At 50.9% G+C, this 17445-nt stretch overlaps 1 protein-coding gene across 7 annotated transcripts in view; it reads left to right on the forward strand.

Moving 5' to 3' along the window:
- Positions 1-17445, forward strand: part of LOC106986764 (carboxyl-terminal PDZ ligand of neuronal nitric oxide synthase protein) — a 281399-nt gene that overhangs the window by 236383 nt on the left and 27571 nt on the right. For all 7 annotated transcript variants that reach the window (XM_053209649.1, XM_053209651.1, XM_027075068.2 and 4 more), the window contains 2 exons: positions 2745-2853; positions 11996-12140. In XM_053209649.1, coding sequence (XP_053065624.1) covers positions 2745-2853; positions 11996-12140 — 254 coding nt within the window. The remainder of the gene's footprint in view (positions 1-2744; positions 2854-11995; positions 12141-17445) is intronic.

The raw sequence follows: 17445 nt of genomic DNA on the forward strand, positions 1-17445 counted from the left end.
AGTGGTTTTTAGAGGGAAATAATGAGATGTGTTTCCGATTATCCCAGTTTGCTAGTTGTGTAGAGAATGGTTTGGCCATAGGTGAGCTAGGAAGCAGAGAGAGACACTAGATGGGTTGCAAAAATCCAGGTGAGGGGCGCCTGGCTGGCTCAGTCGGTAGAGCGTCCGACTTCGGCTCAGGCCGTGATCTCAAAGCTTGTGAATTTGAGCCCCGCGTCGGGGTCTGTGCTGACAGCCTGGAGCCTGCTTCGGATTCTGTGTCTCCCTCTCTCTCTGCCCCTAACCCACTCGCATTCTGTCTCTGTCTCTCTCAAAAATAAAAATAAACATTAAAAAAAAATTTTTTTTTTAAAAACCCAGGTGAGAAAGAAGGATCTGTGAACTAAGGCAGTACCGTAGAGACGAAGGAAATACATTCCTAAGCCGTATTGAGGAGACGGGCTACAAAGAACTTGGTCATGAGCAACAGATAATGGAGAACAAGGAAGGGGGTCAAGGGTGTGGTGCAGGCTTCTGGCTTGAGTGGATCCAGTGTTCCTCATCAAGATGGTACCTGGGAGAAGGAAAGTATCGATGCTGGGAGAATTGTGAGGATGATGATTAATTCGGTGGGGGGCACGATAAATTTGAGGAGCTTTGAGATGTTCAAGAGAGAGGTCTATGGGGACACCCGGTTGGCTCAGTTGGTTAAGCGTCTGACTCTTGGTCTTGGCTCGGGTCATGATCTCACGGTTTGTGGGATTGTGCCCCACGACGGGCTCTGTACTGACAGTGAGGCGCCTGCTTGGGATTCTCTCTCTCTCTGCCTCTCTCCAGCTTGTGTGCACTCTCTCTCTCTTAAGTGACTAAAACTTTAAACAATAAGAAAAAGAGGGGATTTCTAGGATTGCCAGGTGGGCCTGGGTTTCAGGCGGAAGGTGCTGAGTTACAGAAGTTGGTTGACCACTCCCTTTCTCGGAAGCCGCGTTAAACATCGGCACGTCTAGTCTGTGCCATTCACGCTGGGTGGACACGCGAGATGTACTGACTTGACTTCTAGCACAGTGAGCAGAGGAGTGGCTCCCCAAGGTGAACTTGGCACTCTTGCCAGGATTGTTGGTCTCCATATCCACTTTTCTTCTGAGCGCCCCTCCCGGGCTTCTTGGAGTCCTTGGCGAGAATCTCAGTACAAAGGCCATTGAGAGACCGTATCAGTAAGAAGTACAAAGGCACTTTGCCCATTATTTCATCTTCCAGGTAAGCCCATGAGGTATGAAGAACGAATAGGCCCGTTTTACAGGTAACAGCCTCTGAGGGTTACGTGGCTTTTGCCTCATAAGTGGTGAAGTTGAGGGTACGACTCTAAATCCCGTTCTCTTTCTGCCAAGTGCTCAGCCCTGACATACACCAAAACGGATCGACTTGTTAAATCCTTGGATGAGAGTTGTTACTGAGGAAGAGGTGTTTTATGGAAATGATGCGGCCCTGGAAGTGTTTGTCTGGAGCGATCCTCTCCTTGGATCTCCCAAGACGGGTGCCACTGAGGTACCCCGTCTACTTCCCTCCCCTGCCCCATGCCAGCAGCGCTGGGACCTGGCGGGCCGGGTGGCACCCTGTCTAGGCCCGCTGTGGCCTCAGCCATCACGGCCTTGCTTATGACTTTCCCCAGCTTCCCCTCTGCCTCCCCTCTGGCGCCCGGCACCCAGAGAGATCCTTCCGTTCAGAGCGTCGGGGACTCAGTCCTCCACTCAGCAGCCTCCAGTGGTTTCTCACCTCACCTGGGAAGCAAGCTCCACCCTTCAAGGCACCACCCCCCCCCCCCCGCTCAACACCCTGCCATGTTCTGGCCTCTGGCTGCTTGGATGACCCTGTCAGCACATCCCTCCACTTGAGCCACACTGACCTCTGGCCATTCCCTGGACACTTCTAGCACCTTCTGAATGCCACTGGGCTTTCGTATTTGCCGTTCCCACTTCCTGCACCGCATTTGCCCCGGTGGTTCCCTCACACCCAGGCCTCTGGCTCTCCGTGGCGCCTTCGTGCTGGCCCTGCGGCCTCCCTGGCTAAAACAGCAGCCCCCACCGCGCTCTGTCTCTTACTCTGCCTGTTTTTCCTCAGAGCACTCAGTTTCTGTTTCATTGTGGAGATCTGTACCTGAGGTCTGAGAGTTTAGGGCATCCTGCCGCCTTTATGTATCTGGGCTGGGCTGGGATAGCGCCCGGCCCACAGTGTGCATGCTGGTTGGGGGGGAGGAACAGCGGAGTGAACACACGGAGGCCGTGGGGGTGAGGTCACTACCCAGAGAGGACGGGAGGTGAGGTCACTACCACTGAGGGACTTAACGGTAACGAGACTGAGCGTCTTTGTCTGGGCAGGTGTGGCCGACATTGCCGGCTCCCAAGTCTCCTCGTTGGGAGACAGCTGGGAACAGGTATCCGGAAACTTGCCCCCGTTTCCGTGGGTTAGATGCAGGTTGATTGCTCTGATGAGGATGGCAACAATTTTTGTCCCTCTAGCACACAAGTTACCAGCGCAGATTTGCGGCCTGGTGACAGCGTGGGGTCCGTCCCCTACCCATGCCCGCTCTTCTAGATGTGGAGGTCCCCCAGCGTCGTGTCACTGTTTCACCAGTGTCCTGGTGAAAGTGCCACCTGCATTGTGGCTCTCGTAGGAAGAAGCGAGCGTGTCCTTGAACACAGGTTCCCTGGTTGGGGGTTTGACCCTAATGCCACCTTCAGTGCGTTTTTCTGTTGCTCTCTCTGTAGGATCTTCTACGTCTCTCATGATTCCCAAGACCTGAAGATCTTCAGCTATATCGCCCGAGATGGTGCCAGCAATATCTTCAGGTGTAACGTCTTTAAATCCAAGAAGAAGGTAAATGAGCAGTCATCGGTCATTGTTTTTGTTTTCCTCTGACGGAACCAGAGGAGCCCCCCCACCATTGGCCACTGTTGAGAGGCAAGAATTGACGTGGCTGTTTGCATGCGCAGCACAGGGGAGCCATCCAAGCAGTCGGTCGGCGCTCCTGCGTAACGAGATTCTCCTTTCGTTTTATCTGAGTTTTGTCCTCTGACATGGAGACAGCTGGGAAGAGCTCGACCATTGGATGAGGGCTCTGGATCGGGACAGGTAGATAGCACCAGGAGTGATGCTCCCCTCGGTGTGCGGCGGGAAAGAGGCATGGCCGTTTATTTACGTGACTTTTCACCATAATTCTGTGTGTCGGTCAGGGGCCTATAAATCACGACATGCGGAATCTAGGTTAGACTTTCTGTGGGAAGCTGGCTGTCCTGGGCAGTTATTTTGGTGTGGTAACCTTGATGCTTGAGTAGATGCAGCTTTGGCCATTCGGGAGATGCTCTTCCTGTCATTTCTCCAGGAATTTAACACACAAAACTGGTGTTAGAAACCCGGGGTTTAGTCCCCGCTCTGCTGGAAGCCCGAGAGATGTTATGTGGGTCTCAGCTTCCTTGTCTATAAAGTGAGGAGAGACAAAATCAGAGTTTCCTAAAATGTCTCCTGTAAAATACTTACCGTCCAAAACGTTTCGTGTTAAAAATATCCTCTTTGAATTTGTTGGGAAGCCTTAAAGTTCGAGAGAAGCCCTTGAACTCTGTTTAACCCAGCATTTCTCAAACTGATTCAGCCATGGAATCATGTTTCTTCCAAGTGATCCGTCTAATATCCTGGGAACTATTTTTTCTGCAGGGTCAAGATTTGCTAACATGTGTCCCATCCCCTACCCTGGCTCTACCTCGAAAATTCTACTTTGCTGAATTTTGCCTCTTCCTCTAAGGATTGGCGGTGCCCTTGGCCTCCTGTTCCCAGGGTTTTTCATGCAAACCATGGAATTTGGATGGAAAGAGCTAGAACTGGAAAGGTGGAAAGAAAACGCGCAAGTTGCTAGGCTTCCCTTCTAGAAGATGGTACGGTTGAGCCGAAAGTGTGTAAATGGGCCTAAGGCGAGCTGCCTGTTGAAGAACTGATAGGAAGAAGAGGAGGGTGACAGAGAGAAATAAAAGCCGGAAGGGCTGCAGACAGGCATGTAGGGCTTGGGAGGGTGAGCGGCTCTTGTGCAGCTTTGAGGTGCAGGGCGTCTGGGAAATGGATGTGTTCCCGGGACTTATGAATCGGATCGACGGTAATGTTCTTTGACAGGTGCAACTAAAGACTGGAATCCCCATGTAATTCATTTTGAGTGTTCAACTGTGCATCTGACTTCAGCTCTGTCCAGAGACTGGACCGCGTGGACCTTGGAATTTATTAGAGCTACACATGGCACGTGATAATTTTCCAAGCGCTTTAATGTCTAAGCTTACCTGATCCTTATAAAACCTATGCGAAGAAGTTAAGACTGGTACTTCGATTTCGCAGATGAGTAAATTGACGCTCAGAGAGATCAGATGCCTTGCCCACGGTCCCGGGAATAGGCACCGGCTGGAGGCAGGGAGACGTGCAGACAGCATGAATTTTGAGCCAGAGACCTAGGCAAGGGCTGTCATTATATTTGCTTTGCTGTCAGAGCTAGCATAGCGATGCGAACACAGTGGGGTGGCCCCGTCCTTCTGCCAAAACCTGAGTCTGAGAGCAGTGCCCACTGGAACTTTGAGCTTGAAGTAAAGCACGGAATTAAGTTCTTATTATCCAGAGACCAGGGAGTGGTCACCCGGCTCCCTATCTCTTCCGCTTTTTCTGTGTCTCCTAGCCCTCGGAGCTCATTCTGAAAATGCCACGTCCCGTTTGCCCGCACCTACTGAGCCTGTAACTCTGGGTAGGGTGGATTCTCAGGCCCTTTGCTGGCCTGCAGCCACGTCACTGAAAGAATGGTTTCCAGACAGCCTGGCCTGTGAGCCCCACTGCTGCCGAACTATGGGCAGAAGGGCCAGCTTCCCAGCCAGTAAGGAGGAGGGAGTTGTGCAGGAAAGCAAGCAGACTTGAGGAGGGTGGGGACCGTGCCTGCAAGGTTTTGCACATTTATCCCAGGTAGCCTCTGGAGATGGTGATGTGCTGTTTTGTGACACTTCTGGTCTAGGGAGACCATAGTTAGCTTAGGAAAGAGTTTTAATTGGCGAGTCATAGGAATACTTATGAAGTGAGGGGGGTAAGACCGTATACCCGGAGGAAATGTGTTGCAGGGATGTTTCTGGATTGTTGGGGGTCAATAGGGAGATCTCTGGACTGGCAGCCAGCAGGCCTGGATGCTCTCGTGTCGATCACAGTGTAGAAACCTCAGATGAGCTCCTCGCTCTGTCAGGGCTTTGGGTATTGCTGTTCAGATCACGCCATGGCCCCTGTGTGTGTCCCCATGGCCCGTTCCCCATGACAGGCCCCCGGTGTGCTTGTCGCCGTTCCCTTATAGTTCACCCAGGGGAGCAGATTCACCTCTTCTGTCGTTTGAGAATATGGGTCTGGTGTCTCCGCTTTCCTGGTGGAGGCCCCCGTGCCTCCCCGCCGGCACGGCCACAGTTCTGTATCTGTGGCTCTTCACACGGGTCGCTCACGCATACAGCCAGCGTGGTTCCCCTCTTGGGCTTTCCTCGCGAGCTAGGTAGCAAAAGATTGCAGGAAGGTAACATAACACCAGCTGCTAGTCATCTAGGTCTTGGGTTACCCAGGTTCTTGCTTTCTACGAAGTCAAGCCTTATGGGAAGTCATCTAGTTTGGTTACCTGCTATGTGCCTGTGACTTTTTTTTTTTATTTTTTTAAATGTTTATTCATTTCTGAGAGAGACAGAGAGGGAGAGAGAGAGAGCGTGAGCATGGGGAGGGGAAGAGAGAGAGAGAGAGAGAGACACAGAATCCGAAGCAGGCCCCAGTTTCTGAGCTGTCAGCACAGAGCCCAATGTGGGCCTTGAACGTGTGAACCGCGAGATCACGACCTGAGTCGAAGTTGGATGCTCCACCGACTGAGCTGCCCAGGGGCCCCTGCGCCTGTGACTCTTTGTGTGAGTTCTCCTTTGATTCCTATGGCAGGTATGTAAAGATGGGTACTTTTTCTGGGAAAACAGAAGCTTAAGAGACATAAGTCACAGTAAGTAGAACTGAACCCAGAGAGTCTGACCCTGGAGCCCACGTCCTATTTTCCATCAGAAAGTCACGTGATAGGGAGTAGCCTTGTTCCCCAGGACCTGTTTGTGATGAGAACCTACAGCACTTGTCACTTGGGTACGAAGAGGTCCTTCGCTCTGAATGACCCGAGTCACTCTGACCTAGATTTTCCCTTCTTCCCTCACTGTCTTTGGTCAGTATTGACTCCATTTGCATCATTGAGGCAGGAAAGGGTCCGGGGAAGTAGGTTGCCATGGGTCCCACAGCTCAGCAGTACCACTGAGACTAGAACTGAGCTTCCTGCCTCCCAGAGCTTTGGCCGCTGAACTCTGTTACGTGAAACTCACAAAAGGAACATGAGCCTTTGGACCTGAGCTTCTTCAGCCATCAAGCCAGCTGAAAGGCATCTCAGGAATGCAGGTTGTCATGTGTGAGGCGATACGATCTTCAGGAACAAGTTCTGTGTGACTGGGAAGGATTGCCAGGATTGTTAGAATGTGTCTGTGATGGGGTGACCGTCCCAGCATCATTCAGACCACTGTTAGAAAGGAAGGCGGAGAAAGGGTCTTTTCCTCACCCAGAGCATCCAGGGGAGACGTTTCCCAAAACTACAGCATTCCGCGCCCCACCCCCCCACCGCCCCGTCCGCCCAACCTGGGGGGTATAATGATAGTATTCATTTGCAAGACCTCTTGCCTCTTGCGCGGTCTCTTGACCTCTCCTGTGGAGAGGACATTGCCCTGCTGTCATTTTTTCCCGGCCCCAGGAGAATGAGGCTGTCGACCCTGATTAAGTGTGACTGGACTTATTAGTGCAAGAGTGTGTGAAGTGTTGGTGATTAACGAGAGCTGCAGGAATCTCCCCGCTGTCTTCACGGGGCAGCTCCTTGAAATCATTTGCCTGGAATCACAGCTCAATTGGTTTGGTTAGGAGAAATTACTTCCTCCTGTAATGCTGTCCCCATCAGATTAGGGGCCACAGCTGAGAAGTTTCACCGTCCTTGAATGCTTGAAAATGGATTTTGAATGATGATGACGGTCCCGTGTGAAAGAATAAGTCGCTTGCCTGGCCAGGTTTAGGATATGAAGGAGAGACAGGTCCTAACCTTAGAGAAAGAGCCTAGCTTTGTATCTTAAGGGTTGGGGTCAGATGGGGTTGGGAAGTCAAAATATAGAAATCACAGAGCTCAGCACTCGTCTGGTCCAAACCTCTCTGTTGATGGATGAGGAAATCGGGGCCTGGAAAGATGAATTTACTTGCTCGTGGTCACCCAGGTGGTTATTGGCAGTGCTAAAGTTATAACCCGGCCTTCTTTTCTCCATGGTACTGTGGTTCATGGAAAGAAGTTCATAGCAGAGTACAAGGAAGAAGCCAGCAGTCTACTGGAAATTTTAAGATCTCCTATCTCCTGTCAATGTTGAAAGTCCTACCCACTTTGAAGCTAAACTTTCCCCATAGCGAGCAATGTTCTCGTGTCCAAGGCATTGCCTCAATCAAACTCGAGGATCAAGGCTATTACATAACGTGTTGGACGGTAACCTAACCCATCTCAGAGCCTTAGTAACCTTTGGATCTGTCTCTGTATAGGAGTCCAAATATATTTCCTTGCTTCAGCATTGCGAATTCCACACATTGCAGTCATTTGATAAGATAGAAGCTTAAATCTTTTACTGCGGTTCAAACACACACACACAAAAGCACATTAAAGAAACATGACCTTCGGTTCTGTTTTTTTTGTTGAGACTGTGTGGTGGTTCAGGTCAAGGGAAGGGCGCTGTACGTTATTGCTGTGGTAGATGAGAAGAATTAGAAACCCAGGACCGTCCTGGAGCTGACTTATTGGGCTTCAGTCCCCTGGAATTCAGAAGCACGTGGCAGACAGAGCTCCCATTGGGGCTGAGGGACAGTAGATGAGAAGACAGAGCAGGTAGATGAATAAGGAGCCTTCCTTGTAGGAAGCGTGCCCCACTTCTCTTTCTCTTCTTACTGTCGCCACTGCCACCCCCCGTCTTCACCTTGTATTCTCTCCTCACTTTCCTTACTTATCTGAAGACGCCTCTCTCCGTCTCCTGGAATCGTGAAATACAGCTTTTTCCAGGACAATGGAATTCGGAACGGCGCCCACGGTGATTTATGAAGTCAGCTGCAGAATGAGACAAATACTTCCCATGCTTCCCACGTGCGTTACGCTCGGAAGATTCCCAACGTTCACGGGGCCAGCCAACGACAAGGTCGCTTAAAATGAGAACAGCAGATAAAACCATGACTGACTGGACTTTTCCCCTGGATCAGTGAAGTACAGGGATCAACCTTTTGATTTCTGTCTTCCTGAAGCTACCAGGGCGGGCCTCCCACTCTGGCTGGGAACATGGTGTTAATTCACGATCGCTGCTGCCACATAGCAGGTACCAACACCCGCCCGGCGTGTACTTAGCACCCACAGCAGGCACGCTCTAGGACGGCCGTTGGTTACATCTTGACATCTGTGTTGCATTGAGGGACGGCCTGGGGGGTGGGCAGGAAGGCGGCTTTGTCGGCATGAATAAGTAGGTGGTTAAAAGAAGCATTCCCGTACGTCGTGAGGGTAAGTGGTATAAAGTTCTCAGACTGCCCCCTTTCCAGGCCCCTTGTACAAAATTGCCTGGAATCGGCGCTCCCCGTCTGCGGCTGAGGGCCCCTCTGAGGTTAGAAAACATCAAAGCCACCGTATCCAGCCTAACCTTGACGACTCAAAGCCGACAAATGCGTCGGGGCTGCTGATGGAAGGTGGCTTCTGGACAGGAAGATTTGATCCCTGCGCCCAAGTACTTCCAGGGGCTCTTGTGGAACTAAACTGGGTTTGTGCTGAAATAATCCAGTAGGCGATGTTTTAAAAAATCTGGTAAATTCCACAGGATGGCCAGATCCCGGAGCTGGACAAGGCTGTGTTCCCAACATGCCACCTGTTTGTTGTGCTTCGTACCTGGCTGCCTTCACATCTTTAAAACTCTGCTTTGGGGGCGCCTGGGTGGCGCAGTCGGTTGAGCGTCCGACTTCAGCTCAGGTCACGATCTCGCGGTCCGTGGGTTCGAGCCCCGCGTCGGGCTCTGGGCGGATGGCTCGGAGCCTGGAGCCTGTTTCCGATTCTGTGTCTCCCTCTCTCTCTCTGCCCCTCCCCCGTTCATGCTCTGTCTCTCTCTGTCCCAAAAATAAATAAACGTTGAAAAAAAATTAAAAAAAATAAAAATAAAACTCTGCTTTGATTTCCGAAGGCCTGTGTGTGGTCACGAGACATGAGCAGCTCCTCGTGATCCATGGGGACCTATGAAGAGGGTTCTTTTGAAAGCTGCCTTCAGGGAGAGTTCTCCCTTGTGGGCTTAGACGTGGCTTCTTAACTATTAAGTCTTAGCACGTGTGGATCCTGCACTCCAAGGTGGCAGGCAGAAGGGGTTTTCTTGCTCAGAAGGCCAGAAGCCCAGTCCCCGAGTGGGGCAGGCCCAGCAGGCGGGAGCCAGCATGGCTGTGCAGAGAGCGGACGGCCCCAGTGAGGGGACGGCCCCACCAGGTGCAGGCTCAGGTAATTTCCCCCAACAAGGTCCTAACATAGGAATCTACTCGAAGTAGACTTTTCACTGGTGAAGGGAGGCAAGCCTAAAAGGTCAGGGGGCCCCTGAACTCACAAAGCCATTTCTGAGAATTTGAGGCCATCCAGCCTCCTCCCACTGCTACAGTGGGGAGTGGGGAGGCCAGTTCTCTCCTGCCGTAAAGCAGGTAGCAGCGTAGCTTGATTCCACGTTCAAGTTCAGAGCGCTCTCCATGGAACATGCTACCACAGTATCCTTTTAGTGTGAATGAAAATACAACCTACATCAGAGCGGAGTAAAGCGAACACTGAAAGGAAACCATTTAGTGGTGAATGTACACATCTAGACCTGGAATCCAGCAATTTCCTCGTGGTGGAAACCATCATGGTGGCTCCCACCAGAGACAGTTTGGCTCATGGGTTCTCCTCTGTCATGAGTTGGGTGGGGGAGGGGGTGGTTTCGCCTCTTTGATGCTTACATCCGTATGTAAGAGGCCGTCCCCTTAATATCTGTAGGTTTCTGTTGTCGATAAAAACAAGCCCGGCCTTTCCTATTTATTTTCTGTCCTCGTTGCCTTCGGCACAAAAACCTGTGTTCGAGAGCTTAGCGTATGCCAAGCCCTGGGGGAGGTGTTCGTCATACGCTTACCCCTCTGCGTGGTGGAGGAGAGGCTGTGGACATCGCTGACTCAACGCTGACGACTCCCGTTGTCGCTTCTCAATGGTTGGTTGAAACTGGTAGGCGTGTTCCACACGTTCGTCCTTGATGAAGGTGACAGAGATGGAAACCATAGTCTGGGTTCTTCCAATGTCAGTCCTGAGTGTGTGATCCAGCGCCCAGCTTGCGATGTCTGAGAAATGCGGGGCCTCTGAGAAGTCATTTCCTACCGGATTTAAGTCTGAGCGCTTCCTTTCGAAGAGAAGATTAGAAATCCTGTCCCCGTCCCTTGTCTTCTCCTGTGGATTTGGGGGCACTTGTTCGAAGACCTTTCAACTTTTAACATCGTCTTTCGTTTTTTAATGTTTACTTATTTTTGAGAGAGAGAGAGTGCGACTGGGGGAGGTACAGAGAGAGGGGGACAGAGGACCCGAAGGGGGGTCGGCGCTGACGGCAGTGAGCCCGGTGTGGGGCTCCAACTCACGAACCGTGAGAGCGAGATCTGAACCGAAGTCAGATGCTCAACCGAGCCACCCAGGCGCCCCTCAACTTTTAACGTCATCTGAAAAGCTAGTTAAGGAAAGTGTCTGTGGCTTACAGGGACGGTGGAGTTTGTAACCTGTCCTTCCTAGGAGAACCTGAGCTTTTATAGCAACAGGCACTTAGTGAATGTGGGACTCACTAGGTGGACACAGCTGTCCTAGAGTCAGGCCATCCAAAATGTGATTAATCTCGGATGCAGGCATAGGGTGACAGCCACAGTTAGATAAACTGTCTGCGGTGGGATGTTCGGGGAGCACTGGGGGCAAGGAGCAGTGAGCTGAGCTCACCCAGCCTGTGTGCTTAAACTCCACCTAGCTTATACCGGACTCGGTCTTGGGAAGAAAATGAAAGCTGACCGATTCTGCAGTCGGTCAGCTATCCTCTTTGGAGGCCAGACCCTGAGAATATTGCCTGTGGTTCATCCTCACAGCCTGTGTGGGTCGCTTAGGACTGTAGGGGAACAGGGTTCCTTGTCCTGTGTCCTCCTCTCCAAGTTAAGCAGTGGAATACCGAGAGCTAGGGTCAAATTTTGTTCTTGGGCTATTAAAAGATATGGTTAAATAGCTCCTCAGCACCCCCACCCCTGCCCCAAGAAGGGAAGGGAGGGAGGGGAGAAGGAAGGAGGGAAGGAAAGAAAGAGGAGTGGCCAAAAACAGACCCAAGTGAGCTATGTCTTTACAGCAAGACTGGGAAGGCTCACCTGGGTTAGGCTTGCGGCCACTGGCATCCCAGGGGAACTTGGACTCCAGGTTCGCGGCTCTGCTGCTTAGACGGTGGCTTCCCAGTCCCTGGTCTGCAGGAGCAGCAGGGAGACCTGGAGAAACCGAGTTTCTCTTCATGTGGCGAACCCACCAAACGTTCAGTTATGGTTGGCGAAGGATGCTGGAGCGTCTGGACCACTTTTATTAAACGTGGAAGGGGGACTTGGGCTCAGTACCGTCTGTCCTTCCAGTTGACTGATTGTTCTAGAACTGGTGAGTTTCTACTTCCTGGGCCATTTCAGGAAGGAAAACATCTCCACACCCTTCTTTGTGAGCATGGGTGCATCAGAGCAACCTTAGGTTTTTCCGTCTCTTCCTTTGCTGACTTCATGGGTTTCTGTCCGCGTGGCCCCCGGCGCATCCTCTCCCGTCCCGGGCCCTTCTTGTGTCCTTTGCAGAGGGTCCCCACGCCCTTCACCTGCTCTTTTCCTTTCTCCTTCCCAGAGCCAAGCCATGCGCATCGTGCGGACGGTCGGGCAAGCCTTCGAGGTCTGCCACAAGCTAAGCCTGCAGCACACGCACCAGAACGCAGACGGCCAGGAGGACGGCCAGGAGGGCGAGAGGGACAGCAGCAGTTCGGGGGAGCCAGGTAGGCGCCTGGGCGGGTCGCTGCAGTGGGAGGGGGTGGCCACCAGCATGGGACAGTGCATTCCTTCACCAAGCCCCAGACCGTCAACCCACTTAAAAAGCACATTTTTTTTTTCTCTTTCTCTCTGGAGTCTACATTTTCTTCAAGGAACGTGTGTGGCTTTTATAATAGACAATTAAAGATGTTTATCGAACACAGAAGCATTTAAGCTGCTTTATGCTACCAAATCCAACCCCAAAGAAAATTTCAGTACAAACGCACCTTCATAAATTAGAAAGAAGATAAAGTTATAATTACCTTCATGGCTTTTAAAAAATTGTTTTTAATGTTGATTGATTTTTGGGATAGACAGAGTGTGAGCGGGGGAAGGGCAGAGAGAGAGAGAGGGAGACACAGAATCCGAAGCAGGCTCCAGGCTCCCAGCTGTCAGCACAGAGCCCGACACAGGGCTCGAACCCACGAACTGTGAGATCATGACCTGAGCCCAAGTCAGACGCCTAATTGACTGAGCCACTCAGGCGCCACACTTTCTTCCTGTTTCTAAATTCTGTAGTTCTGTAGACGTTCCACGTGGACATTATTCCAATATCTCTCACTTTGAAGTGTCACCGAGAGTCAGGAAGAAGGCAGAGTTGCCTTCCATCATGTTGATCATCTCACAGTAAATGTGGGGAAAGTATGAGCATCAGGAAAGAGCAGACGGAAAGTCAGTATTGTTTATATCAACTTCTAATGTGGAAAACCCAAGAAAAGAAACTAGTCACTGTTAGAAACAGGAGAATTCCTTTAAGGAGGTGAGGTCTGGTAGTACGACCAGTAACTCAGGGTTGTGTTTTCCAGCAACGACCACTTGGAAGTCTTAGCAGAAGAAAAAAGTCATTAGCATAACAATTTAAAAAGATAAAATACCTGCGAATGATTGTAATAAAATGTCTACATTTTACGTGAAGAAAGTTGTAAACAAGTGGAACGTTCTTGGATGGGAAACCTGAACCATCCTTTTTATTAAAAAAAAAAAAAAGCCAATTCTCCCGTGAATCTCTCAATTTAACAGCACAGTGCAGATTTCTGATGGCAAAAGGGGCACATGGGTAAGCTGTCGTCTTCAGAACTTGCAGGATCCAGATAAGGCAGGGTTCAGAGGAGCATCCAAAGGTTCAACTACTTATTTTTGTAGGCCATGAAAATCAAGTTTCACCAACCATGAAAATCAAGTTAGCTAAGCACTCAGTTCGGGATGCTGCAAAGTGCTTGAGAGCAGACCCTTGAATTTCATTCCGGCTGCACCTGTCCCTGGCTGTGTGATTTGGGGGCAAGTTCATAACCTCTCCGGGCCTTTGTTTCCGCTTTGGAAGAAACTAGAAAGAACGGCAGAGCAGGAAGTCATACAGTTGTTGTGACAATTAGGTGAGCACATACACGAAAAATGCCTAGTCTGGTGTTTGGCCCGTAGTAAACACCAGATCCGCGTTCGCTATTATTATTCTAACATAAATACGGAAAGATCAGAAAGCCAAGAAGAGAAAAATTTCTGGAAAAGAGGAGTAATGACAGGTGAGTGGCCTTGCAGACATGAAAGCATAAAGCTCTAATAGTAAAACTGCTGATGTAGGACAGCTTCCCTGACGGGGGGTCAGAATGGAAAGTTCAGACACAGACCCAGAAACACACGCTAACACAGGGCACCGTGGAAATAGGAGCCCTACAGAAAAAAATATAGAAATCAAGTTTAAAAATCCACATGCCTTTGACCCCCAGCTTCCCGTCTCCGAATTTATCTTAAGGGTAAACCCATACATGCGTATGTAAAGTTACATAAGCAAAGAACTGGAAACAGCATGCGGGGGTTTTTCAAATAAATTATGGTACAAATAGCAGAATATTGCACAGTCATTAAAAAGAATGAGTCTGCTCTTGGGACGCCTGGGTGGCTCAGTCGGTTAAGCGTCTGACTTCAGCTCAGGTCATGATCTCACGGCTGATGAGTTGGAGCCCCACATCGGGCTCTGTGCTGACAGCTCAGAGGCTGGAGCCTGCTTTGGATTCTGTGTCTCCGCCCCCCCCCCCCCAAGTCACACTCTGTCTCTCTCTCTCTCAAAAATAAACATACGTTAAAAAAAAAAACTTTAAAAAGAATGAGTCTGCTCTCTATGAAATGATACAAAGTCTGTCCAAGATACTTTGTTGAGTTTTTCTTTTAAAAGAAATTTTTTAACGTTTATTTATTATTGAGAGACAGACACAGGGCATGAGCAGGGGAAGGGCAGAGAGAGGGGGAAACACAGAGTGCACATGCACATGCTCTCTCTTTCTCAAAATAAGTAAATAAAGTTTAAAAAAAAGGATACAGTGTATTACCTGTATCATACAAAACATGTATTAACTGACTGTTACTGATAAGGCTATTAACAGTAGGCCATTAAGTGTTTGGGGAGGCCAGAGTTACACATGGATGGATCTTTGACTGCATGGGGTGGTCTGAGCCCCTAATCCCCACGTTGTTCAAGGGTAAACTGTACTGCACTCTAAGTGCATATTACTTATTAGCTGGTTTGCAGCTCAGACTCTGAAATACATGACCCAGCCCATATCTGCAGTGTGGGAAGTAGCCAGGGGATCTCTCAAGTCCCATAGGTCTGAGTTAAAGGATTAACCAGGGCTCCCTCTGATCACAGTGTTTGCAGCATGCAGCTGAGCCTCCTTTGAGTAATATTGGCGTGTGGGATGGCACAGATCTGGAATGGGAAACATTTCTTCCTCAAGGAAAGCTGCTTACCGCCCAGCCCCATAGTCACTTCCTTTTTACGGCCCCCGCTTGCTTGCTTACGGCCTACAAACCACTAGGATACACGTTTCTTCTTTCCATAAGTGCTTCCCCCGGAAGCATTTATCTACCCTGTTAGGATTTGTCTCCGTTAACGGAGCACCTTGCAGCACCGGACTAGAACTCTTGATCGGCAGCTATTTGCGTGTATTTTGTTTTGTCGATAGGAGTCTCCCGTGTGAGGGACTTGTCATTTAACGCACAGCTTATCTTTCCACTGGAGCCACCTCGCCTCTCCCACGCCCTCCCTGCCTGCCTTCCTTGCCGCCCTCATTCTCCCCACTGTTCCCGACCCTCGGGGAGATGTATCTTGTGTATCTTTTGGCACTGCTAGCTGCCGTAGGCCGGGTCCCCGGGGCTCAGAGCCAGGTGGGGCCGCTGCTCCTGCTCCGCTTGCCCGCCTCTGCCTGGTGCGGTTTCTTTGACTCCTGCAGAGGGTTTCCTGGGAGAGCTCCCGTTCCCTTGGAGGCGTCATCCTCCCACGGCAGCAATCCAGTGCGGGGAAGGGCTTGGAACCCTTAGGAGGAATAGAGCTTCTTAAAAAGAACACTCGTCATCTAGACAGCGAGCCACGGGCTGGGGTACCTGTTACACCTGCATCTCCTGGGCCTCCTGCTCCATCAGGACCCCCGAGCACGCTGCTCACCTCACCCTTCTGCTCTCCCACCTCACCCACCCCTCCGTCCCTGACAACCACTGCCCGATCCTTTGTTTCTCCTTGGTTTTAGTTTCCTCCTTCCTTCAACAGATGTTTATCTAGTTCCCCGGATGTGCCAGGCTTGATTCTGGGTAGGCTGTGAACAAAAAAAAAGGGTCCCTGATGGCGAGGAGCTCGCTTTCAAAGTTGGGGGGGGGGGGGCGGGGGAGGTGGTGCAAGCACGTGACAGATAAACGAGATCCTCTGAGAGCATGTAAATGCAGGGAAGCGGGGTGGGGGGCTTTGCAGGTGGAAGCAGCCGGCCAGTTGGGAAGCAGGGTGGCACTGGTTTTAAGCAGCAGGCCTGGAGCCAGACTGGCAGGCTTTGAGCCCCAGCTGCAGCCTTACCAGCTCGGTGCCTCAGTTTATCTGTCACTGCCTGCCTCTTAGGTCGGTTGTAAGGACAAATGATTTATACAGGTAAAACCCTTAAATCGTACCTGGAATGTACTAAGTGCTATTTTTTTTTTAAATGTTCATTTATTTTGAGAGAGAGGGAGGGAGAGGCAGGGAGAGAGAGAGAAAGGGAGAAAATCCCAAGCAGGCTCTGCAGTGGTAGCTTGGAGCCCTGCACAGGGCTCGATCTCCCGTGAGATCACGACCTGAGCCGAAACCAAGAGCCAGGCACCTAACCAACTGAGCCACCCAGGTGCCCTAGTAAGTGCTATTTGATGTTAAGCTATTACTACTGCAGTTTTGAGGCCAAAAAAAGAAAAAGAAAAAAAGTGGGCATTTCCAGCACTTTGTGCCTGAGCTGATAACCCCTTGTTCTTTTTTTAAACCGTTTTATTACGGTATAATTGACATGTGAAAAGTTCTGCATGGATTCAGCAGCACCTATCCATTTAGCCCCTGAAACCTCCTTCCAGAGTTACGCTTCTGGGGTCACCCGGCTCCGCCAGGCTGCTTGTCCCCAGCTTGTGCCTGTGGCCAGTGTCCCCCAGTCCAGGATTACCCTTCACCTGCCTCTTCCTGAGCCCAAGCCACCACTTCTGCCCCTCCTGGGGCCTCAGGAGGGGCACTTCCGCCCTCACCTGAGTCTTTTGCTATGTTGACTTCCTCCCCACGGCACACAGACAAGATCAAGCCTTTCTCCATAACAAAACCAAATCCAGTCGTCCTTGCCCCTGTATCGCTTCCCCCTGCCAGCCTAGCCCCTGCATCGCTCCCCCCAGCCTTGCCCCTGCATCACCGCCCCACCCCCCAGCCTTATCTCTTTCCTTTCCTTCAGAGCTCAGCTCTTTGCCAGACTTATCTGCACTCTCGTGTCTTCTTCCTAGTCCCCCACCCTCGCTGTTACTCCTTCAACCTCCAGTTGGTTGCCCTGCCTGCTGGCCTTTCCGGAGACCCCGGTCAAGGTCACTGAAGGGCCCCCAGCTAGCAAACTGAACCAGCCTCTCTGTGCAGGGCTCATCACGGGGAACGGAGCACTCGCCTTCCCTGGCTTCTGGGGCACCACCCCGTATGCACGCACACACAACCTTTCTTTATCTGCGACTTGCTTTCCAACATCCTTTGTGCTTCTCTTGGTTCCTGGCGCCCTTTCCTGACTTCACTGGTTTCAACTGATGTTTATTTCCAGGCCAGGCCGTTCTCCTAAACTCTCCACTTACGTACCCAATAGCGGAGGGGTATCTCCACTTGGCTGTCACAGACCTCTTGATTCCAGCAGGTTTAAAACTCAGTGCATCCTCTTACCCACAGCCCCGCTCCTCCTGAATTTTCCCTATAGGTCGCCGCCAGCCCCTACCGGATCACCTAAATCAGGAATTCCAAAACGTCCT

This window comes from Acinonyx jubatus, chromosome E4, assembly GCF_027475565.1.
Source record: "Acinonyx jubatus isolate Ajub_Pintada_27869175 chromosome E4, VMU_Ajub_asm_v1.0, whole genome shotgun sequence".
NCBI lineage: Eukaryota > Metazoa > Chordata > Mammalia > Carnivora > Felidae > Acinonyx > Acinonyx jubatus.